Consider the following 24,553-nt stretch of genomic DNA (forward strand, 5'->3'; position numbering starts at 1 on the left):
ATTAAAAAGCTTTCAAATAACCTAACTTTATACCTCAATAAACTAGAAAAAAAGAACAAACTATGCCCAAAGTTACCAGGAGGAAGGAAATAATAAATATCAGAGCTGAAATAAATGAAATAGAGACCAGAAAACCAATAGACAAAATCAACAAAACTGAGAGCTAATGTGCTGAAAAAGTAAACATAATTTACAAACCTTTAGCTAGACTAAGGAAAAAGAAAAGACTCAAAATTAGAAATGAAAAAGGAGATAATACAACAGGTACTTTGAAATACATAGGATAATAAGAGGCTCTAATGAAAAATTACATGCTGACAAATTAAGTAACCAGAAGAAATGGATATATTTCTAAAAATACAACCTCAAGAGCAAATCAAGAAGGAATAGAAAATCTGAACAGACCACTAACAAGTAAAGAGAATAAGCTGATAATAAAAAAATATCCCACCACAGCAAACCCTGGGACCATATGGCTTCACTAATGGATTCCATTAAACATGTAAAGAAAAATAATACCAATCCTTCTCAAACTATTCCAAAAAATAGAAGAGAGAAAACTTCCAAACTCATTCTGTGAAGCCAACATTACCCTGATACTAAAGGCCAATGGGTAAATATAAATGCAAAAATTCTCAACAAAATATTAGCAAACTAATCATCTTAATGTGTTCTTTACTTCAAAAATCATGACCACATGGGATTTATCTTTGGGATTCAGGTTGGTTGAAAATATGCAAGTCAACTGTAATCCATTAATAGAATGAGAGATAAAAATCATATGATTATCTCAATAGCATCAGAAAAAGCATTGGATAAAATACATTATCTTCTCATTATAAAAACTTTCAAGGGGCGCCTGGGTGGCTCAGTCGGTTAAGCGGCCGACTTCGGCTCAGGTCATGATCTCGTGGTCCGTGAGTTCGAGCCCCGCATCAGGCTCTGTGCTGACAGCTCAGAGCCTGGAGCCTGTTTCAGATTCTGCATCTCCCTCGCTCTGACCCTCCCCCGTTCATGCTCTGTCTCTCTCTATTTCAAAAATAAATAAATGTTGGGGCGCCTGGGTGGCGCAGTCGGTTAAGCGTCCGACTTCAGCCAGGTCACGATCTCGCGGTCCGTGAGTTCGAGCCCCGCGTCAGGCTCTGGGCTGATGGCTCAGAGCCTGGAGCCTGTTTCCGATTCTGTGTCTCCCTCTCTCTCTGCCCCTCCCCCGTTCATGCTCTGTTTCTCTCTGTCCCAAAAATGAATAAACGTTGAAAAAAAAAAAATTAAAAAAAAAAATAATAAATAAATGTTAAAAAAAATTAAAAAAAAATAAAAATAAAAAAAATAAAAACTTCCAACATATTGGGTATAGAAGGAACATCCCTCAAAATAATAAAAGCCATACATGATAAACCTAAATCTAATATTATACTCAGTGGAGAACAATTGAAAGCTTTTCTTTAAGATAAAGAAGACAAGAATGTCCACTCTCCCTACTTTTACTCAATATAGTACTGGAAGTCCTAGTTAGCACAATTAGGCAAGACAAAGAAAAGGGATCCAGATCAGAAAAGAAGTAAAATTGTCACTATTTGCAGATGATATGATTTTGCATATAGGAAATTTCAAAGACTCAACCAAAACAAAAACAAAACTGTCAGCACTAAACAATTTCAGTAAAGTTGTAGGATATACAATCAACTGAAATCATTTGCATGTCTATACACTAATAATGAAACATCTGAAAGAGAAATAAAGAAAACTGTTCCATTTATAATAGCATCAAAATCAATAAGAATAAATTTAACCAAGGAAGTGAAAGATGTGTACAATGAAAACTACAAGACTTTGCTGAATGAAACTGAAGAAAACACAAATGAAGACATCCTGTGTTCGTGGATTGGAAGAATTAATGTGGTGGAAATGTCCATACCACACCACAGAAATGATGTACGCACCTCAGTACATCATATAGTGGTATGGGATGTCAATATGTCTTATTATTGGTAATATTTACTTGGTGAAGGTGATAGCTACCAGGTTTTTCCACAGTAAGGATAATGTTTTTCCCTTTGTAATTACTATCATGAAGGGAGATACTTTGAGAATATACAAATGTCCTGTTTTTTCACTATCATTCTTTGGTGATAATGCAACAATTACTATTGTGATGTTTTTGACCACTAGTGATTTTCTATTTTTAACATTCCTTTAGATTTATTTTTACACATTTGTTTTCTAATTTGCTAATTAAAATTCTGCCATAAGGACGAGCTATACCTTCTCCCCCATTTATTCAGTTATTTATATCGGTATGGACTTATATACTTAGTCTTTGGATTGTAACTCAATACTATCATTATCTATTTTGTTGTATATATTGTTCCAGCTTTGGCTATTGGTAGCTTCTTCAAGTTTGTCCTGTGTTCTACTGATATGTTCCCCATTCTATTTCAAGGACTTCCTAACATCATGAGATATTCCAGACTCCCCTTGTATTTTCCCTGTTGTAGCTCTAGAATCAAACATTTATTCAAGGACCTCTGTTCCATTTATTAGAAAATGGTATTTAGAAAACAAGATCTGCATCTTAGGTGTGGTCATTTCTCCTAGGATGTCATTACTTTCAGGCCCAGGAAGTGCCTGGCCATTTTTCTGTAGAGATGTTTCCTGTGCTTCTATATTGGGAAAAATACGGGTGAAGACATGGACACATTCAGATTATTATCCTTTTGAAAATAGTAATAGAAAACCAATACTCTTTGTTCTTTTTCCTTTTCTATTCTCTAGTTCTTCAGTTTGGATTCACAACTATCTTTGTGGCAGCTTTTCCCCTAGCACCACTTCTGGCCTTACTGAACAACATAATTGAAATCCGACTTGATGCTTACAAATTTGTCACACAGTGGAGACGACCTTTAGCTTCAAGGGCCAAAGACATAGGTAAGTTAGATTTGAATTTTTTTAAGATACTAACCATCTAGTGGATAAAATCAGATACCAACTTTAGATTTTTACTTATGGTTTCCATGTAAGATGACTTAATAATTCTTGCAAGAGAATAATTATGTTAGCTTTAAATAATATTAGACAAGTAAAGCTACCTTTTCAGAAATTTATTATTTCTGGTACTAGAGAATTTGTGCTTAAATAGATTCTCAGTTTGGTTATTTCTATCTTAAGAACTTGGAATCTAAAATATTGACTTATCACTTACATCCTTTTTAAAGTAATCCTCCATTTGCTTTACTTTGTTTTACCCTTCCCCTAAACGTTTGCCTTAGTCACAGAAATCATGATCCAGTTTTTCTAAAGACAGAGATGGCCTTTGGTCTTTGATGAGAAAAGCTGAGTTGAATCAGATGCAGCCTCTTGAGAACTGCCTGGGGTCAGAGACCACCTTTGATTCATTTCTGCATCCAGTTCTTAGTACAGAGGCAGCAGGCACTTAGCCAATGTGTACAGAGGAGAATTGAATGTGGATACACTTGGCTCACAGTGTTCTTTAACTTCCATATGAAACAAACACACATTCAGTGAGCACCTACCCTGGGCCAATGCAACAGGGACTGGGCCCACACAGATGTCAGCATGCTTCAGGAGCTCCCAGGCTGGTATTGGCTTGACAGTGTGAGTGCCCATCTTACTGGCTAGCATATTGGTGCCTCATCATTGACCAGAACTCTCTGACTTAAGTCTGATCCTGGCTGAGTTGTTAAGTGATGAACATTAGTACTTCCACAGGAACTCCTTCAGTGACAAGATATTTGCAAGTACAAATTCTTACTGTTGGTTACAAGTGCCAGTATTTGGGATGTAAGGATCCATGGAAAGGACTATTGAAATTACTTACCCCAGTTGTTTTTTGTGTTTATTATCTCTACTGTTATGTCTGGAACTAATATAACACTTCTCCTTGAATAGGAATTTGGTATGGAATTCTTGAAGGCATTGGAATTCTCTCTGTTATTACAAATGCATTTGTCATAGCAATAACATCTGACTTTATTCCTCGCTTGGTGTATGCTTATAAGTATGGACCTTGTGCAGGTCAAGGAGAAGCTGGACAAAAGTAAGTTTGTCATAAAACTATCATGAAATCCCATTTCCTATGCACTGTGTGATGCTGGTTCACTCAGACAGAAGCTTCTGCACTGGAGTAACCCAGGATTAGAATGGTGGGGAGTGGGGGAGGGAGGTGAAATTATGATGATGCTTTTAGCCAAAGAAAACACATCCTGAAGAGGTGGGGTCAATATAGGTCAGACAAGTTCTAGGTGGAATCCAGTGTGAGAGCAGCAATTAATCATTTCCCCTATCCATGATCTGTGCCCACTATGAATTGAGAAATGTGTGGTATACTAATGTGTGTAGACAAAAGAATAGCACATGATATAGTATAGTTATATCATTTTTATTTTAAGAGGACAGTTATAATCTGATTACTCTTGTATCATCATATGGAGATTCTACAAATTCTACATGGGAAATATACAACCACGTGATAAATACCCTATAGATACTCAATAAGTATTTGTAGAATAAGTAATCCTTCCTGGCTACTGACCTAACCAATGTATATATGATCCCAGGCAGATTCAATTCTATGGCATCACTTAAGTGATTCCCAAAAGTCAGGGCTTTCTGGGTATTTCTCGTCAGGTAAAGCCCAGGCCAAATTATAGCATGCCCCTAGATTTCTTAACATACTTTAGTGGGAGAAAAATACCTGTTTGGCTAGAGTAAAAATAATCAATTCTAATTGTAGAATTTAGAGGTTTGTAGGTCAGAGTAGGATATGTTTGGGAGTCTTTTCAATGCCCCAGAAGTCATCCCACATGGGCTATGATTACCTGCACAGGCAGCCCTACCTTTGGGTTTACTTTCAGAACTAAACTAATCCTGTATAGCCACTGTGATTCAATTAGCCCCAAGGAGTAAAGTGCCACCAAATCAAGTCAGCCAAATTTATGCACCCCTGGTCTAGGTCCAATTTCATTATTAATCCTACATAAGTACTCTAAGGCATGGACAGCTGAATGTAATAAAACCTACATTCCAGCTATTTGAAGAAGCTTCTATAAAGTTCTTTACTATAATAACCATGTGGACATTAGACACTAATTATCTAGCAACTTTAAGTGAACATGCCATCCCATTTTAAGAGATTTAAAGACTTTTGCTGTACTACTCACATACTCTTTCTAATTGTAACTGATGCCAACATTCTCTGCTTGACTGAGCCTGGAAAAGCTTGCCTTTGTTTAAACCACTTTCCCATCTGTTTTGCATTTGACTCTCAAAACAACCCTAGGAGTGGGACATGCATTATTACCCTCACTTTGAAGAGCAGAAAGAGATTAGAGGTTAAGTCCAGAATATCAAGGCAGAGTACCTATGAGAACCCACATGAAGGCAAAGCCTAGACTCATACAGTGCTCTCCATCCTGAACAAAACAGCCCTCAGGGCCATTGCCAATAAATTGTCAATCAGCTCATCTAACAGGAGAGAACTCCCAGGGGTTTACATTCCAATGGTTATTTAAATTCTTTTCCACCCCCAAATAGAATGAAACCTGTCTTGGTTTGGGGGAACCCAAAAATAAAGTGGAAACATATATGTACATTTATGATAGTGAATCAAAGCTTTAGAATGTTGACAATTTAGATTTAAGACAGTGTTCATGGGGTTTAAAATTTCCCTAATAGCCTCCTTGTTTCAGTTTTCTTAGGCTCCCCTGAGCTATTTTTTATAAATAACTTTTCTCTTTCACTTATGAGTCTTCTGCCACTTTCGATATTTATAGATCTACCTTCTATCTTCTAATCCATTGGTCATTTTTCTTGTTTTCAAATAGTTGCATTTGTATTCATTTCTTCATGAATCTTATTTTCTGCCCCACCAACTACTCTATTATCCTTTTTAAGTTTTTTTCCTGATAAAAATTCTTTAGAAATGATTTAACTAATAGGGGAGCAGCATTGTCAAAATTTAGAATGTTAAGGCTTTTGAGGTAGTATGTCCAATTTCTTATTATGATTTAATGCACCTGTAGAAATGCCATCTTTCAACTGAAACTTACTCTAAATCAAAAGTACTGCAACCAAACCAACTACCTTTCTCCGAATTCTCACCATTTTTTCAGCTTTCCCTGGCTTCTCCAAGGATAATTTCATGCATATATCCAGAGTCACTCAGTTCACATGCCCCTTGTCCCTATGACAGGATATCTCAACTGCTCCCTGGATGTGCTCTCCAACCACAGTCTTCCTACTGTCATGAGTGTTCAGGGAATGCATCTTCAGTGGCATAGAGGGGAAGACATTCTCCTTTTCCAGCCAGATCTGAACATGAAAGGAATGCCATAATTTGAGGCAATGTTCTCCACACAGTGGGTACATGAGAATGTTTCAAATATTTCATCTCTCCTCTCAAGAAATTCCTTCCTTTTGACTACAGCCTACAGTAGGTGGATTCCTGGACCAATGCCCCTGCTCAGATTGTTTATGGTTTGTAAAATGAAGTCACTGTCTCTTTCAAGAGATCTTCATATAAACCTTTTTAGAAAAGTGCTTAGAGAACTAAAATCTCCTCCAGGTATGCATCAGAGGACAGAAATTACAAAGCACAGTTGAAGTTGTATACTATAAAATTGTTCTGTTAATCAGAACTAAATTTTAATCAACTAAAATTATTTTCAAATAGCACAAATAACCATTTTGAGCTCCCCTACCCATCCATTGAATGTGAGAAACTAATTACTGTTGTTATCAGGCTAGACTTGTGGAACATTCTCTAAAGATATATGCAGGCCTTAGGACTATTGTGAGGTATAGATCTGATTTAGTGATCTAAACCAAAGCTGATTTTCATGTATAAATAGTGGTATCATAAGGAGTTAGAGACTTGATCAAGGACACAATTCTCAAATTGTCACAGAATGAATCACAAATACATTACTTAGTTTGCAAGATATTTGTGCAAATTATAATCCAATAGATCAACATCATAACCAATTGCAAAGTTGTATTTAAAAACATAAAGCCTACTGTACAGAGATTGAATCTTCCTTTTTCATGATGTCTGGCATTTTTATTGCAATAAGTCAGAATTCCACTTTCTTCTGTCATCATCTCATTAGCCTAAGTATCTATAGATAAGTTAATATATAAATTTGTCATTTATCTATAAGGCACATTTGACTTTAAATGCGTACACCAGATCTGATTTCTCCTAGCTTTTTCATCATTTGAGTCCTATCCCCATGCCATTTGTGTCACTATATGTAAAACCTCAAAGGCAAATGAATAGCAAAACTCAAAGATACTCTGCAGTAATTTTGGTCAGGAATCTACAAACTCAAAAGTCAATTTCTGGTTCTGTTCTTTCCCTTAAAACTGATTATTAGTGATTACTACTCGCTCATCTTTTTCCTTGTAGTAAAGGATTGAAACAATTAGTCATGAATGGTTTTAAAACCATTATTCTCACATTTAAATGAATGTGGTCTTTGCAGAAGTTACTTGGAAGAGGTATGCATCCTAATTTAAATAATGCTACCCTTACGTAAGATATTTTCTGAATCTCCTTTTTTGGAAGTACCTTCAGAGGCCATCTACCAACCGCTTAAGAAAATTAACTTCATTATTTTATATTCACAGAAACTCTTTGTTTGTCTGATACCTTCCTCTCTGTATCTCTTACCTCTGCCTGAACGTCAGTGCTTCATTGTTCCTCTAACTGGCAGCTGGTAGTGTGTCACAGTGAGGGTATAGAGATCTCCTGCTAGCAAACAGGGACAGATGGGATCTGCCACTGCCTGTGGCCTCCCTGCTGTAACAGTAGGTCACTGAGTTGACACATGAATGCCACTGGCTAAACTTCATACAGTGAACTGTGGGAAATCTCATTTCCCTGATTTGATGACTGCCTCAACTACTTATTATGGACAATAGTGAAGATTCTACCACAGTGAAAAGACTTTGAGAAATGCCTAGCCAGTTCAGTATTAGCAGTCCCTCTTCTTCCCTGATTGTGGAAAGGATATGGAAGGGAGACTTACACAGCTGATAACTAGGTGTGTATATATATGTGTGTGTGTGTGTGTGTGTGTGTGTATATATACACACATGGACTGTGTCCATGTGTGATGCTTTATACACAGGAGTACAGAACCACCAAAGGCATATTTTCAACTTGGATTTATGACTGACAATACATGAATATGCTTAATAAATAGTTCAAAGATATAGCCTCTTTATTTTGAAGGCTGGGTATTGTCCATGAGACCAGTATTTTATTTAAATTTAGACTTTTCTCAATTGAGTTTTTGGACAGAGCAGCCATCAAACTGCAGCTTTAATCTTAATAAAGCCACAGGGCTGCTTTGGGAGATAAGAAAGAGTGCAGGAGGGGTTGTAAATATTTCATTTCAGTGTTGGGTCTGTTTTCTGCCAGTTTCCAGAGGAACTTTCCTTTCTCACTGTTTGGGTCTTGAGAAGACTCTGCTATATGTTATAGCTCACAAAAGCTGGCTCCCTCTCTGTGAGGGCTAATAATCAAGGCACTAATTTTCTTTCATGTCATGTTCTAGGCAGTTCCAAATTGTCCTTCTGATGAGTTGTAGGGGAGACCTCCTGCCAGTTGGATTAAGGCATGTTACACACCCACTGACCATTTGTTTCATCCATGAGTGACTTGACAAATGGGTCTTTCTGCTTGCTTCATTTTTTTAAGGCCATGATAAAACCCCAGTGATTTGTCTTGAGCAAGACAACATACAGAACTCATGTGGTCTCAGTACTGTGTTTGTGTCATTGTTTTGGTTCAGTGTTCAGCAGCTTGGAGTAATCATGCCAGACAAGTTAATGAAGGGAATTTGAATGCTATGATTTACTCATTAAATTAATAATTATTTGTTGACCTCCTGCAAGGTAAAAATAAATAAATAAAATTCATAGTAGCCATTCACACTTAATTAAGATCTTGCTATAGGTTAAGCACTCTGTCACACTTGCTTTACAGGTATCATTTCATTTAATCCCCATTTAATCCCCACAATGACCCTATTAGGTAGGCCCTGTGGTTGTCTAAGGAAGTTACATAACTTGCTGAATTTGCATGACTAGAAAGCAGAAGAGCTACAATCTGACCCTCTAATCCAAGTTTTTAGTATTATAATATACTAACTCCCAGTCCAGAATGGAAGCTGTGTCCTCAAGAAGCTTATTATCCCTGCGGTGTATAGGCAGTAGTCTATATGCCCATATGAAATCAATTGAATTTGGTATTTACTGGATTCCTACACTACATAAGACCATCCTAGGAAACAAAAATACCTAGGATACCTGTTCTCCAAAAAACAACTACAATCTAAAGACCTACATGTATGCGGCCAACTCTAGCACAAGCTGTATGGTAATGGTGAAGTTAAGTGCAGCACCATACAGAGGAGGGAATGAACTTTTTGGCCAGGATTAGGACATCTTCCCAGAAAGCGTGCCATTTCAGTCGGTCATTGGAAAAGGAGCACTATTTCCACTTATAAAGAAATGAATAGGGAATCCCAATAGAAAAGACAACCTGAACAAAAGCATGACAGAGAATGTAGTCTATCATGACTGTAGCAAGGGATGTGAGTTGGGAGGGAGTCATGGTCACACCAGTCACATTCATGACATTATGAGAGAATATAGATATTCATTAATAAAGGAATGTGTTTATATGTGCATGTGTGTTTATATCATCAAGGAAAGAAGCAGTGACTTGCCTATAATTTGTACTGATTATGCAATGCTGTCTTTCACCTATTTCGCTGAAGTAGTGATTGGTGCAGTGATGTTCTATATGATGATTTTGAACAAAAAGTACCAGAATAAAAGAATGACTTGTTCCTGATTTCACATACCCAGGATTTTGCGGTGTGCCCTGAGTGCTTGTGACAAGGCAGAGCCAGCTAAAGGCATTTACAAGTGCAAGAGCTTCTAGGAAGTAGAGCCTTTATTGAATTGGATGCAGAAGTGATCAGAGATCTAATTATAGCATTTGTTTTCTCTTTCAGGTGCATGGTTGGCTATGTGAATGCCAGCTTATCTGTGTTTCGAATTTCTGACTTTGAGAACCGATCTGAGCCTGAGTCTGATGGCAGTGAGTTCTCGGGGACTCCTCTCAAGTACTGCAGGTGAGCACTCAGCCTAACCTGTGCTGACTCTACCATGGGGAGGTTTTGCTCAGACAGTCCTTTCTGACTGAGCAGTTTAAAGCAGTGGTTCTCAATCTTGATCATGCATTAACATCCATTGGAGAATTTTAAAACTCCTCTTGACCAGGGCTGTGACCTAGAAAATTAAAACAGAATCTCTGGGGTGGAACTGAGATGTCCAGATCCAGGAAGTCAAACAAGAGAACCCAAAGAGACCCACGCCAAGACATTATAATGAAAGGGTCAAAAGTTAAAGACAAGAATATTAAAAGCAGGAAGAGAAAAGCAACTTGTTATATACAAGGGAAACCCCCGTAAAACTATCAGATTTCTCAGGAGAAATTTTATAGGCCAGAAGGGAGTGACACGATATATTCAAAGTGCTGAAAGGAACATATCTGCCAACCAAGAATGCCCTGCCCAGCAACAATGTCCTTCAAAATTGAAGGAGAGATAAAGAGTTTTCCAGACAAGCAAAACGGAAAGGAGTTCATCACCACTAGACCAGCCTAACAAGAAATGGTAAAGGGACTTCTTTAAGTTGAAATGAAGGGGTGCTAATTAGTAACAAGGAAACAGTTGAAAGTATAAATCTCATGGGTAAATATATAGGAAAAAAAGAGGAATGATCACTTATAAAGCTAATATGAGGTTAAAAGACAAAAGTAGTAAAAATACTTATAACTACAATAATCAGTTAAGAGATACATAAAATATAGAAATTGCGACATGAAAAACAAAATGTTAGGGGGAGAACAAAAATGTAGAGCTTTAGAACGTGATCAAGTTTTAATAATTATCAACTTAAAATAGACTGTTATTATATGTAACAGCATATACCACGGTTGTGGTAACCACAAAGCAAAAAATATATAGATACACAAAAGAGAAAGAGTAAGAAATATAAGCATACAACTAAAAAAACCCCATCAGATCATAAAGGGAGAGAGCTGGAAAAGCAATGAACAGAGAGTAACTACAAAACAGCCAGAAAATAATTAACAAATGGCAGTAAGTACATACCTATCAGTAACTACTTTAAATACAAATAAATTCTTCAGTCAAAAGACATAGAATGGCTGAATGGATAAAAAGACAAGACCTATCTATTCGCTGCTCACTTCTGATGTAAGGACACAAACAGACTGAATGTAAAGGGATGGAAAAAGATAATCACATGCAAATAAAAACCTAATGAAAGTTGGGATATATTGTCTGTTCTAAATATAGACTTTCAAAAGAAGATCATTACATAATGATAAAGGGGTCAGTCAATCCAACAAGAAGATACAACATTTCTCCCAATGTACCCAACAAAGGGGTACCTAATATATAAAACAAATATTAATAAATCTAAGGGAAAAATGCATAGCAATTCACCCATAGTAGGGAACTTTAATACCCCACTTACATCAATGATAAATCATCCATGCTGAAAATCAATAAAATAACATTGGCCCAGACAACATGTTACAGACATATGTACAACTTTCCATCCAAAAGCATCAGAATACATCCTTCTCAAGTGCACATGAGACATTCTCCAGGACAGATCATGTTATGCCACAAAACAAGTTTAATAAATTTAAGATTGAAATCACATCAAGCATCTTTTCTGATCCCAATGGTATAAGTGATAAATTACAAGAAGAAAACTGGAAAAAAAATGACAAGTATGTGGAGATTAAACATGCTACCAAACATCTAATGAATCAAAGAAGAAGTCAAGGAGTAATCAGACAGAGCTTGAGACATTTGGAAATTATTACAACATACCAAAACATACGGAATGCAGCAAAAACAATCCTAAGAGGGAAGTTCATAGCACTAAATGCCTACCTCAAGTAACAAGAAAAACCTCAAACAACCTAACTATACCTCAAGGAACTAAAAAAAAAAAAAAAAAAGAACAAATGAAAACCCAAGTTAGTAGAAGGGAAAAGGTAACAAAGATCAGAGGAAAAATGAAACTAAAAACAAATAGAGAAGATCAATAAAACCAGGAGGTGCTTCCTTGAAAATATAAATAAATTGACAACATTGACAAACATTTAGCTAGACTCACCAAGAAAAAGAAGACTGGGGAAAAAACTGGAACAAGATACATTATAACTGACACTACAGAACAATGGATCATAAGAGACCAGTGAACAATTATACACCAACAATTTGACAACCTAGAAGAAATGGACAAATTTCTTTTTTTTTTTTTTTGAAATGGACAAATTTCTTGAAACATACAAACTACCAAGACCAAATTGAGAAGAAACAGGAAATTGGAACATACCAATTACTAGTAAAGAGATTGAATCAGTAAACAAAAACCTCCCAACAAACAAAAGTCCAGGACCAGACAGCTTCACTGATGAGTTCTACCACACATTCAAAGAATTAATACCAATTCTCAAAATCTTCCAAACACTAGAAAAGGAGGAAACCCCTCCAAACTCATTTTACATGGCTGGCATTACCCTAATTCCAAAACCAGGCAAGGACACCTCAAGGAAATAAATTACAGGCTAATATCCATGGTGAATATAAGTGTAAAATTCTTCAACAAAATATTAGTAAACTGAATTCAACAATACATTAGAAGGACCACACACCATGATCAATGATTTATTCCAGGAATGCAAGGATGGTGATTCCACATCCACCAATCAATGTGATATGCCACATTAACAAAATAAAATATAAAAATGATATGATCATCTCAACAGATGAATCATTTGACAAAATTCAACGTCCTTTCACAATAACAACTCTCAACAACCTGAGTATAGAAGAAATGTACCTCAACATAATAAAGACGATATATGACAAGCCCATGGCTATGTCATACTTAATGGCAAAAAGCTAACAGCTTTTCATCTAAGATCAGGAGCAATACAAGGATGCCCAGTCTAGCCACTTTTATCCAACATAGTATTGTAGGTCCTAACTAGAGCAGTTAGATAAGAAAAAGATGTAAAATGCATCCAAATGGGAAATGAAGTAAAATTATCATTATTTGCAGATGACATTATATAATATATAGACAACCCTAAGACTCCAGCAGAAAACTGCTAGAACTAACAAACATTAAGTAAATTTGTAGCATACAATATTAATACACAGAAATCATTTGTTTTTCTATACACTAATAACAAACTATCAGAGAAATTAAGAAAACAATTCCATTTACATTGCATCAAAAAGAATAAAGTATCGAGGAATAAATCTAACCAGGGAGGTAAAATACCTACCTGTATACTAAAAACTGTAAGACAATGATAAAAGAAATAGAAGATACAAATAATTGGAAAGATAATCTGTGCTCATGGCTTAGAACAATTTTTAGGATAGTTCTATTTTTAATTTTTTGAGGAAACTCAAAATTTCTAGGTGGTTGTGATTTCTTTTTCCCTGATGATGAGTGTTGTTGAGCATCTTTTCAGTTGCACAACTGGGTATTGATCTAAAGGACACAAAAATGCTGATTTGAAGGGGCACATGCACCCCCAGTGTTTATAGCTGCACTATCAACAATAGCCAAATTATGCAGAGTTCAGATGCCCATCAACTGATGAATAAAGAAGATGTGGTATACACGTGCATGCACACACACAATGGAATGCTACCCAGCAATGAAAAAGAATGGCATCTGGCCATTTGTAACAGTAAGGATGGATTTAGAGTGTATTAAGCTAAGCAAAATAAATCAGAGAAAGACAGATATATGACTTCACTCCTATGTGGAATTTGAGAGACACAGCAGATGAACATAGGGGAAGAGAAGGAAAAATAACATATAAACAGAGAGGGCGGCAAACAATAAAAGACTTAAATACAGAGAACAAACAGGGTTGCTGGAGAAGAGGTAGTAGGGGGATGTGTTAAATGGGTAGTGGGCACTTGTTGGGATGAGCACTGGGTCTCATATATAAGAGATGAATCACTGGGTTCTACTCCTAAAGCCAAGAATACACTATATGTTAACTAACTTGAATTTAAATGTAAAAAAAAAATTTTTTTAAAGAATTGTTAAAATGTCCATACTACCCAAATTAATCTATAGAGTCAGTGCAATTCCTAATTCCAATAGCATTTTTCACAGAAATAGAAATCCTAAAATTTGCACAGAACCACAAAGACCTCAAATATCCAAAGCAATCTTGAGAAAGAAAAACAAAACTGGAGGCATCATGTTCCTGATTTCAAACTATGTTGTAAAACTATAGTAATCAAAACAGTATGGTACTGTCATAAAGCAGTCACATATAGATTAACAGAACAGAGAACCCAGAAATAAGCCCATGCATAATTAATTTCTAACAGAGCCAAGAATTGACAATGGAGAAAGGACGGTCTCTTCAATAAATGGTGTTGGGAAAACTGGACAGCCCCATGTTGAAGAATGAAACTGGGCGAACATCTTACATCATACACAAAAATTAACTCAAAATAGATTAAAGCTTTGAACATAAGACCCGAAACAATGTAACTCTTAGAAGAAAACATAGGCATTAAGCTATTTGACATTGGTTGTGGTGGTGATTTCTTGAATCTGACATCAAAAGCAAAGGCAACAAAAGCAAAAATAAATAAGTGGGAATAAATCAAACTGAAAGCTTCTTCACAGCAAAGGAAATCATCAACAACATGAAAAGACAACCTACTTACTGGAAAAATATTTGCCAATCATATCTGATAAGGGGGTAATATCCAAAATATACAAAAAACACATACAATGGAAAAAATGAACAATTCAACTTAAAAATGGGTAGAGAACCTAAATAGACATTTTTCTGGAGAATACATACAGCTGACCAAAAGGTACATGAAAAGCCAGTCAACATCACTAACGATCAGGGAAATGCAAACCAAACCACAATGAGATAGCACTTCACAGTTGTCTTTTTAATAATAGCCATTCTAATAAGAAATAAGTTTTGGAATGCTTGTATAGGAAAAGGAACCCTTGTGCACTGGGCCGGTGAGAATGTAAATTGGTACAGCTACTATGGAAATATATGGAGGTTCCTCAAAAAACAAAAAATAGAAATTTATATGATCCAGCAATTCTTCTTCCAAGTATTATCCAAACACTAACTCAAAAAGATACCTGTTCCCTCACATTTATTGTAGCATAGTCAAGACAATACCGAAATGCAGAAACAACCTAAGTGCCCATTCATGAATGAATGAGTAAAGAAAATGTGATACACACATATACACACAAGAATATTCTTCAGCCATAAAATAGAAGGAAATCCTGACTTTTATGGATACCATGGATGGACCCTGAGGACATTATGCTAAATGAAATAAGTCATATAGGGAAAAACAAATACTGTATGATCTCACTTATATGTAGAATCAAAACAAAACAAAAAACTCAAACTCATACAGTCAAAGAACATATTGGTAATTACCAAAGCAAAATTTGTGAACATAGTCAAAAGATACAAACTTCCAGTTATAAAATAAATCTTGAGATGTAATACACAGCATGGTGACCATAGTTAATACTGTATTTCAAATCTTAAATTTGCTAGAAGAGTAGATCTTAAAAGTTCTCATTATAGGAAAAAATAATTTTTCATAATAAAAAAAGGTGAAACCCAGAATGGAATGTAGAAGTACTTTTATCCAAACTGAATAAACTTGAGCTTTGTTTTTCAAGAACTTACATGGTTAGACAAGTTGAAAGAAAATAAAGAAATGACCAATATGTGAAAATATATCTAAACATGCACTACATAGAACAACCACAATATATTCATACTAGGGTCTGTTTTATAGCAATGGAAATAAATAGGCAACAGCATGGATGAATCTTAGTAGCCATGGTAGTAAAAAAAGAAAAAAAAGCCTCAGAAGACTGCATACAGTATACTATCCTTTCTAGAAAATTCAATACCAAAACTAAACAGTATAATATTCAGACAAATATGAATGAATGAATATACATACAAACATTTGTTAATGATAAGAATAAAATTCAGGGTAAGGAAAGCAAGGGGATGAGGAAAAGGAGGAATACAGAGGGGAAGATAAGTTCCTGATAATGTTTTAAGTCTTGTGTTGCATGGTGGATTTATGAGAGTTCATCATATTATTAAGGTATTAAATAAATATAGAAAAAACACAAATGGGCCAATGAGTTTACTTATAAATTGAGATATAGGAGTAGGACAATTCTGTGCACCTAATGTCAAAAATAATGTTATATGGAAACGCAAAGGATGAAGAATAGTCAAGATACTTTTGAATAATGAAGGGGAGATGTACTTTACATTAGAAATAGTATAAAATTTTAGTAATTAGTGTAGTGGTGTCACAGAATCAAATAGAAAATGGAATAGAATTGAGAACTCAATTAAAGATACAATCACAAAATAACACTATATGATTTCATTTATACAGAGTTCAAAGCAGATGAAAACTAAGCACTGTTTTATTTAGGAACACTTGAACAAGTAGTACAACTATAGAGAAAAGAAGAAAATTAAATAGCAGTTACCTTTCAGGGTGTCTGGGATTGACAATGAGGCATTTGTAAGCCCCTGACCATGCTCTAGGTCTTAGCTTGGATGGGGTTACATGAAGTTCACTATCATTCTTTCAAATGTACATACACTTTTACATTTTTAAAAAATGGGAACGAATTAACTATACCTGGCACTAGGAAAAAAAATATGCTTGCAAGCCAATAATCCATTTCCTGAGAAACAAAAGCAGCTTTACAGAATGCACTAACTTGTCAAAAGGGAACATCCTGCCTTTCCCACATGTAAAACTGAAGCCAAGAAATTACAAGTGTTACTTTCTGAAAACAACTGTGACTCACTCAAAAAAATTCCTCCAAACATTAATGCTCCTGGACCACTTAATGTCTTTGAAGATACTAAATTAAGATTAGAGCAGTAAAACATTGATTCAATTAGCTTTGAAACTTGGCTTTCTGTCTGTTTCTACAGCAGGGCCAGGAAAGTGTTTTCTTTGCACAAGTAAACATGTAGTCTGTCACTTGGCAAATCAAATAAACAGCACTACATCAAAAAACAGAGACATGGGGCACAAATGACATCTGAGCATCTCTCAGACCTCTGCCTCATTGAAAAGACCATTGGGATCAGGAGTAGGCTGGCACATCAACTGAGAGCTCCCCTTGAAACAGTCATCTGCAAACTCATACCAGAAAAGAGGGAGAATCCAAAATATTAGGGCCTGGTGAGATAAAGAGACCCTAATTGTGTTACCAGGGAAAACTGATGTCTAGAGAAGCTTCCTGAATTTCCCAAGATCATAAAGTCAGGCAGACCCCAAACTTGGTTTCAGTGTGCTTTCCAGTACAGAGTTTTGGAGATAGCTGTGGGCAGTGAAGCAGATGACAGCCAAATTCATTAGCACCACTGCATCTTAATTGCCTTAGGGTAGCAATAAGGAATTTTCTAGAGAGAAACTTGACTGTGATACAATAGCTTAAAAGAGTAGGAAGGCCAGAAACCTGCTGCTTCTGAAAAGTGAAACTTTTAAAAATTTCATAGGTCCTAAGAACAAGAATCAGAAGTTAAATGCCAATGTAGGAACATCGCAATCCTTTGGACACATATTAGCAGAGCTCTGTGATAGATCCACAAATGGATGTATCCTAGACAGAGGCAGAGCAAATAGATGCATATTCTCAACAACTGGATCTCTATATAGAAATTACCTCAAATATTCCCAACTCACCATAGCCATGAGTATAAGTGTTTTCTAAATATTAAAAAATGTAAGGAATGTTAATTTTTAAAATATAAAAATCTACAAATTAAAATTTAAGACCACCACCTAAAAACAAGTGTTTTCATTTTTGCATATTGCAGTAGTCATCCCTTATCTGAGGGAGATACATTCCAAGACCCAAATGGATGCCTGAAATTGTGGATGGTACCAAACCCTATATACACTATGTTTTTCCTATATATACATACATACATACATACATACATGAGAAAGTTTAATTTATAAATTAGTCACAGTAAGATGAATAACTAATAACAATTATCACAATATACTGTAAGAAAAATTATGTGAATGTGGTCTCTATGAAAATACAACATTGTACTTGCCATTCTTCTTGTGATAATGTGAAGTAAAAATGCCTATGTGAGGAGATGAATTGAGGCAAATGACATAGGCATTGTGACCTAGCATTAGGCTCCTATTGACATTGTGACAATAGCCAGCAACAGGATCCTCTCCCTCCTGACTGTGGTAGGGAGGATGTGGTAACTGAAACCATGGAAAACGAAACAGCAGAATGGGGGTGGGGTAAAACTACTTGCATATATGTACAATTTTATAAATAGTCATGTTTGATAATCATCTTTGGGTCATAAAAAAGTATTTCATCTTTCTAGTTTTCATGCTTATATTTAATGAATGGTTATATTTGATGTATAAATGAATTCACTTAATACTACCAAACTTGTAGCAGAAATTTAAGAATGATACATCTATATTGTGGTTTTGGGAACAGTCAAGGGAAAACCATAATTTTCCACACAACGAATTTACAAGAGATATGGGGAGGAAAAGATTTATTAAAATTCCTCAAATGAAAAGCTGAACAAGGTCTGAGAAGCTAGGAGATAGAGCAATCACAATGAAGGGCACCAGTTAAGAGCAGAACAGAGGCATAAATAGGAAGGGGAGCAGTGGGTTCTGAAAAGAATTTTGTTTTAGCAAATGCTGTTGTGTAAAAGGTTTAAGGAGTTAGGGTGATTCTTGAAACAATTCAGTTTCCCTCCTTTTATAAATATACTTTTGTCTAATAATCAACCATATGTATAATAAAAAGCATACTGCCATTTTTCTTCTAGAAAGATTAGTCCATGCAAACTTTTAGTCCCCAATAAATTGGACCTTTGACAGAAACCATTTATGTAATCATATATTAGAAAAAAGGTGTTTTAGACAATGACCAATCCTCATCATTACAGAGAGAACCAACAGCTTGAAGGCACTAGTAGATTCATTCTTAAGTTCAGCACCAGATACTCATCATAAACATAATTTTACTGACAAAACAATTGTAATACATTATTATATACCATAGACAGTAATGATAATTAATATGATAATTGTGATAATAGTGACAGCTCATTTTTGTAGTCTTTGCTTCTTTTCAAAGATATTCTGCATACATCTTTTGGGATGAGCAGTGAGTTTTGTATGGAAACCAATTTGACAATAAATTTAATATATTTAAATTAAAAAAAAGGAAAGATTATGGAGCCGCCAAAGTGTGCAGGAAGCCAACATGAATATGAGGAAATTCATGAACAAATCTGCCCAAATGTGTTTATAAATGATTAAATTTATGAATAAAATGATATGGTTATGGGAAAAAAAGATATTCTGCATAGAACAAAAATAGACACATAGATCAATGGAACAGGATAGACAGTCCAGAAATAAACCCACACCTATATGGTCAATCTATGAAAAAGGGGACAAGATATACAATAGGGAAAAGGTAGTCCTTTCAACAAATGGTGTTGGGAAAATTGGACAGCTACATGCAAAAGAATAAAACTGGACTACTTTTTTTTTTTTTTTAAAGAGTGTGAGTGTGAGCAGGGGAAAGGGGGCAGAAGTCGGGGGGAGAGAGAGAGAGAGAGAGAGAGAGAATATCTTAAGCAGGCTCCATGCTCAGCACGGAGCCTGATGGAGGGCTTGATCCCACAACACTGGGATCATGACCTGAGCTGAAATCAAGAGTCAGACACTCAACCAACTGAGCCACCCAGGTGCCCTGGACCACTTTCTTATACCATACACAAAAATAAATTCAGAATGCTTTAAAGACCTAAATGTAAGACTGGAAACTATAAAAATCCTAGAGGAAAACATGGGCAGTATTCTCTTGGACATCAGGAATAGCAAAATATTTATGGGTAGGTGTCCTCAGGCAAGGGAAACAAAAGCAAAAATAAAGTAATGGGACTACACCAAAATAAAAAGCTTCTGCACAGCAAAAGAAATCATCAACAAAACTAAAAGGCAACCTAGTAAATGGGAGTGGATATTTACAATTGATACAGCTGATAAGGGGTTAATATCCAAAATATATAAAGAATTTCTGTAACTCAACACCAGAAAACAATCATATTAAAAAATAGAGTACCTGAATAGCCATTTTCCCAAAGAAGACACACCAGTGGCCAACAGATAGTACTAATCATCAGGGAAATACAACAAAATCACAATGAGATATCACCTCACATCAGCCAGAATGGCTAGTATCAAAAAGACAACAAGTGTTGGCGGAGGATGTGGAGAAAAGAGAATCCATATGCACTGTTAGTGGGAATGTAAATTGGTGCAATCACTGTGGGAAACATTATGGAGGTTCCTCAAAAAATTAGATATATGATATAATCCAGTAATTCTACTACTATGTATTTACCTAAAGAAAATGAAAATGCAGATTCAACAAAAATACATGCACTCCCATATTTATTGAAGCATTATTCACAATAGCTAAGGTATGGAAGCAACCCAAGTATCTACCAATAGATACACGGTGAAAGAAGAGGTGGTTTATATGTGTATAATGGAATATCAGCCACAAAAAGAATAAGATCTTGCCATTTGCGGCAACATAGATGGACGTAGACGGTATTATGCTAGGTGAAATAAGTCAGAAAAAGATAAATATCATATGATTTCACTTATACATGGAATTTAAAAAGCAAAACAAATGAACAAAAAACCAGACTCTTAAACACAGAGAACAAACTGGTGATTGTCAGAGGGGTGGTGGATAGGATAGATAATGGAGATTAAGAGATATAGACCTCCAGTTACAAAATAAATAAATCCTGTGATGAAAAGTACAGCACAGGGAATATCGTCAATGTTTAATAACATTGTATGATGACAAATGGTGACAATACTTATTGTGATGAGCACTGAGTAATGTATAGAATTGTCAAATCAATATAACATCTAATATAAACTAATATAACATCATCTGTCAATTATACTTAATTTTAAGAACAGATAGCCTGCATAGGAATTATCTTGTATTCTCACACATAAGTTAGTGCTGATCTTGAGGTTAGGTACTATCCAGGTTAGGAGTCTGGATGATCATAATTTTTACTGAGACAATGGAATTTGGTACGTTTACATACAGAACTGTTAGAAGAACTAGCACTTCCAGATCTTTACACATTTCTAGAGCTAATGAAAAGAATACTGGGCTCAAGACTAATGAAAACTCTATAATATTGAGAGTCATTTTTCTGTTTCCCCACCTGTCATTACAGCAAAGATAAAATGGAGTTACATGGGTTTAAGTTCTTAGGACCAGTGCCTTGCTTCTAGTAGGTACTCAACATATATTTGTGGAATTTGATGCTGATTCATAAGTTATAGTCGGAGCATATGTTGGGAAGGACTCTATTGTCAAGTGGGAGAAATCCAGTATAAACTGACTTTTAAAAAGTCATTGGTTCAGGTAACTGGGAGGTTGGCAGGATGATACATTGGTAATGGCTAAATCCCAAGCCTCCAGCAGTGTCAACCAACACAATGCCTCTCTCCTGGCTCTGAGTTGTTCAAATTACCATTCTCAAAGAAGCGCTCTCCACATAGTCTGTGATAGCCAGCAGCAGCTCCAGGATTTTACCCTCTGTGGACGTAGCGATAATTCGCTAAATGACCATTCTAGCAGAAGTGCTGGTGAAGATTCTCACTGATCATCTTTTGAGCTGGAGTCAGGGTAGGGGGTGAACCCTGCCTAACCCACATGGATAATTTCCCAGAGGAGAGGAGATATTCTTTTACCAGAAGAAGAAAGGATGGACAAGTAAAGTGACAAATGTCTAGAAGAGAGAAACTTTTTAAACCATCTGTCATGAATGAGGACTACATAGTGGGAATGGATGAGATATGGGAGTCTGGAAAATCATAGCTTGGAATGTAACATTCATTCTCCTATATATTTGTAGATACCGAGACTACCGTGACCCTCCTCATTCACTGGTGCCCTATGGCTACACACTGCAGTTCTGGCACGTCCTAGCAGCTCGATTGGCTTTTATCATTGTGTTTGAGGTATCTTCTCTTAACCAATTCCTTTACTACCTTTGCCATAATGAAGTAACTGAGAATAATGCATAAATGCAACTGTGAGAACTTTCAATGTGATTACATATGTCCAGAAGTATTAGAGTAATATTATATAGCCTATTTTTTAAATCTTTTTTACCTTGAGTTGTTCAAGAAATAATTGAAAGTCCATTGTTGATTGTTAATGGATAAACCAGAAATCATTAGTCCTAATACTCTAGGGCCATTGTTCTTCAACTTTAGGAAAATTGTAGGTTTTATTATCACTACTCACAGAGATTCAGATACATCAGGTCTGTAATTTGCTTTTCACAAGCTCTCCAAGATGATTCTTCCTGATGTAGGTGTTCAAAGACTATAGTCTGGAAAACATTGAACTGGGTATTATACAAGTGGTAGCCTCTGGTTGTGTGTCATCATGACATTATATTTAAGACACAAATAAGTATTCATTACTTGGACTGAGGGGCAGAGAGAGAGAGGGAGACACAGAATCCAAAGCAGACTCCAGGCTCTGAGCTGTCAGCACAAAGCCCAACATGGGGCTCGAACTCATAAATGGTGAGATCATGACCTGAGCCGAAGTCAGACACTTAACCGACTGAGCCACCCAGATGCCCCAAATCATTTGTATTTCTGTGACTATACTTATAAGTGGAAATTTGATACCCATTTGTATATGTTAAAAGCCAGATTAAAGAAAAACCAAGACTGCCTCTTGACTTGGACTGGAAGTTTCCTATACCTCTTTTTCATTTGTTTTTTTCTTCACTCCAGGAAACTAAGAGAAGACAAGTTGTTCTTCCCTGGGAATTCACTTATCAATGACTCAGTCCCTCTTTAAAGTTTTTAATACTTTAGAATTATGAAAGCCTTTAAATTATCATCTGGTACTTTACTGATAATCCTCATATAGGCAAATAGAAATGACAGTGATTCTAGAGTTTCCGCTATTAGCAAGTCAGGTAAAGAATTTGTGGCAGTTTACCGGAAAAAAGTTTCTTCCTGAAATGATAACTTCCCTTAGGCCTACTGATAATTCTTACAATTAAAATTTGCAAAGCAAATTTAGCAATCTGTATTTGCAACATTTTCTTATAATTTTCACAATAATGCCCATCTTACACATGAGTAAATTGAAGCTCAGAGTGACTTATTCTCAGCTAAACAAACAGCTCTTAAGTAATAAAAGCTACAGAGCCAAGATTCAACCCTAGGTTTTCTGATTCCACAGTATATGTACTTCTGGCTCTCCTTTGCATTCTCTGACCACTGGTTCTCCACATTCTTTCCTTATTCCTTTTCTCATTCCCTGTGAAGTGTCATCAGACCAAGTTCGGTCCTCACCTATCCCTATGGTCGTCTTTCCTCACACACACCTCCCTTGACCTCATTCCACTTTCCAGACACTTGAGAGGCTCCATGTCCCTGGAGTGAGAGGCATTCTTGCACCAATTCCCAGAGCTCTTTCCACTAAGGATGGGCAATAAACCTAACTTGTTGTATTCTCCTTTATGTTTTTAGCATCTCGTGTTTTGTATAAAGCACCTCATTTCATATCTGATCCCAGACCTCCCAAAAGATCTAAGGGATCGAATGAGAAGAGAGAAATACTTGATTCAAGAAATGATGTACGAAGCAGAACTGGAGCGTCTCCAGAAGGAACGAAAGGAGAGGAAGAAAAATGGAAAAGCACACCACAATGAGTGGCCATGACCAGGTAGGTGAGAGGTGTGCTCATGGTCTGAAACCTCTCCTTGGGTTGAAGTTAGTGCTTTAAACTCCTTGAATCAAAGCTTGCCATCATTCTACTGATAGGAGTCAAACTCCTTAGAAGCTTCTCAAGCCAGCTTATTTCTTAATTGCACAATTTAACTTTATCTTCCATTTGCACATAATTCCTGCAACTCTTCTCTACCTTCATGACACTCTTGGCCTGGTAGTCTTTATGACTTGGCCTTATTATTCCCTGAAATAAACCTTCTTTTCTGCCTTCTACTCCTGTTTGGCAGTTCTCTTTCAACAGAAAAGAGTCCTGTTGCCTTGGGGATATTAAAGTCACCTTTTTATCTCACCCAAGATGGCCCTCCCTCCATCACCCACTTATTGTTTCCTTCCAGGATGGTCCATGTCACACCATACCCTCTAGTAAGTTTTTCCCAGACTTACCAGCCTGCTGAGACTCGCTTCTTAGAAACTTCTCTGGTTATTGCATCATTACTACGTGTATTGACCTATATATTGAACTGTATTAT

The 24,553-nt window shown here is 36.1% G+C and overlaps 1 protein-coding gene across 1 annotated transcript in view; it reads left to right on the forward strand.

The window, feature by feature from the left end:
* The window catches only part of ANO4 (anoctamin 4), a 241,617-nt gene extending 217,603 nt beyond the window's left edge, over positions 1 to 24,014 (forward strand). The window contains exons 23-27 of the mRNA XM_047066400.1: positions 2,776 to 2,928; positions 3,910 to 4,057; positions 10,047 to 10,166; positions 22,178 to 22,283; positions 23,823 to 24,014. Of these exons, the coding sequence (XP_046922356.1) occupies positions 2,776 to 2,928; positions 3,910 to 4,057; positions 10,047 to 10,166; positions 22,178 to 22,283; positions 23,823 to 24,014 (719 nt within the window). The remainder of the gene's footprint in view (positions 1 to 2,775; positions 2,929 to 3,909; positions 4,058 to 10,046; positions 10,167 to 22,177; positions 22,284 to 23,822) is intronic.
* Positions 24,015 to 24,553: the final 539 nt, after the last annotated feature.

The sequence above is a fragment of the Lynx rufus genome, unplaced genomic scaffold (genome assembly GCF_022079265.1).
Source record: "Lynx rufus isolate CCGP_SWC_20201006 ecotype Redwood Valley unplaced genomic scaffold, mLynRuf1.p SCAF_7, whole genome shotgun sequence".
Classification (NCBI taxonomy): Eukaryota; Metazoa; Chordata; class Mammalia; order Carnivora; family Felidae; genus Lynx; species Lynx rufus.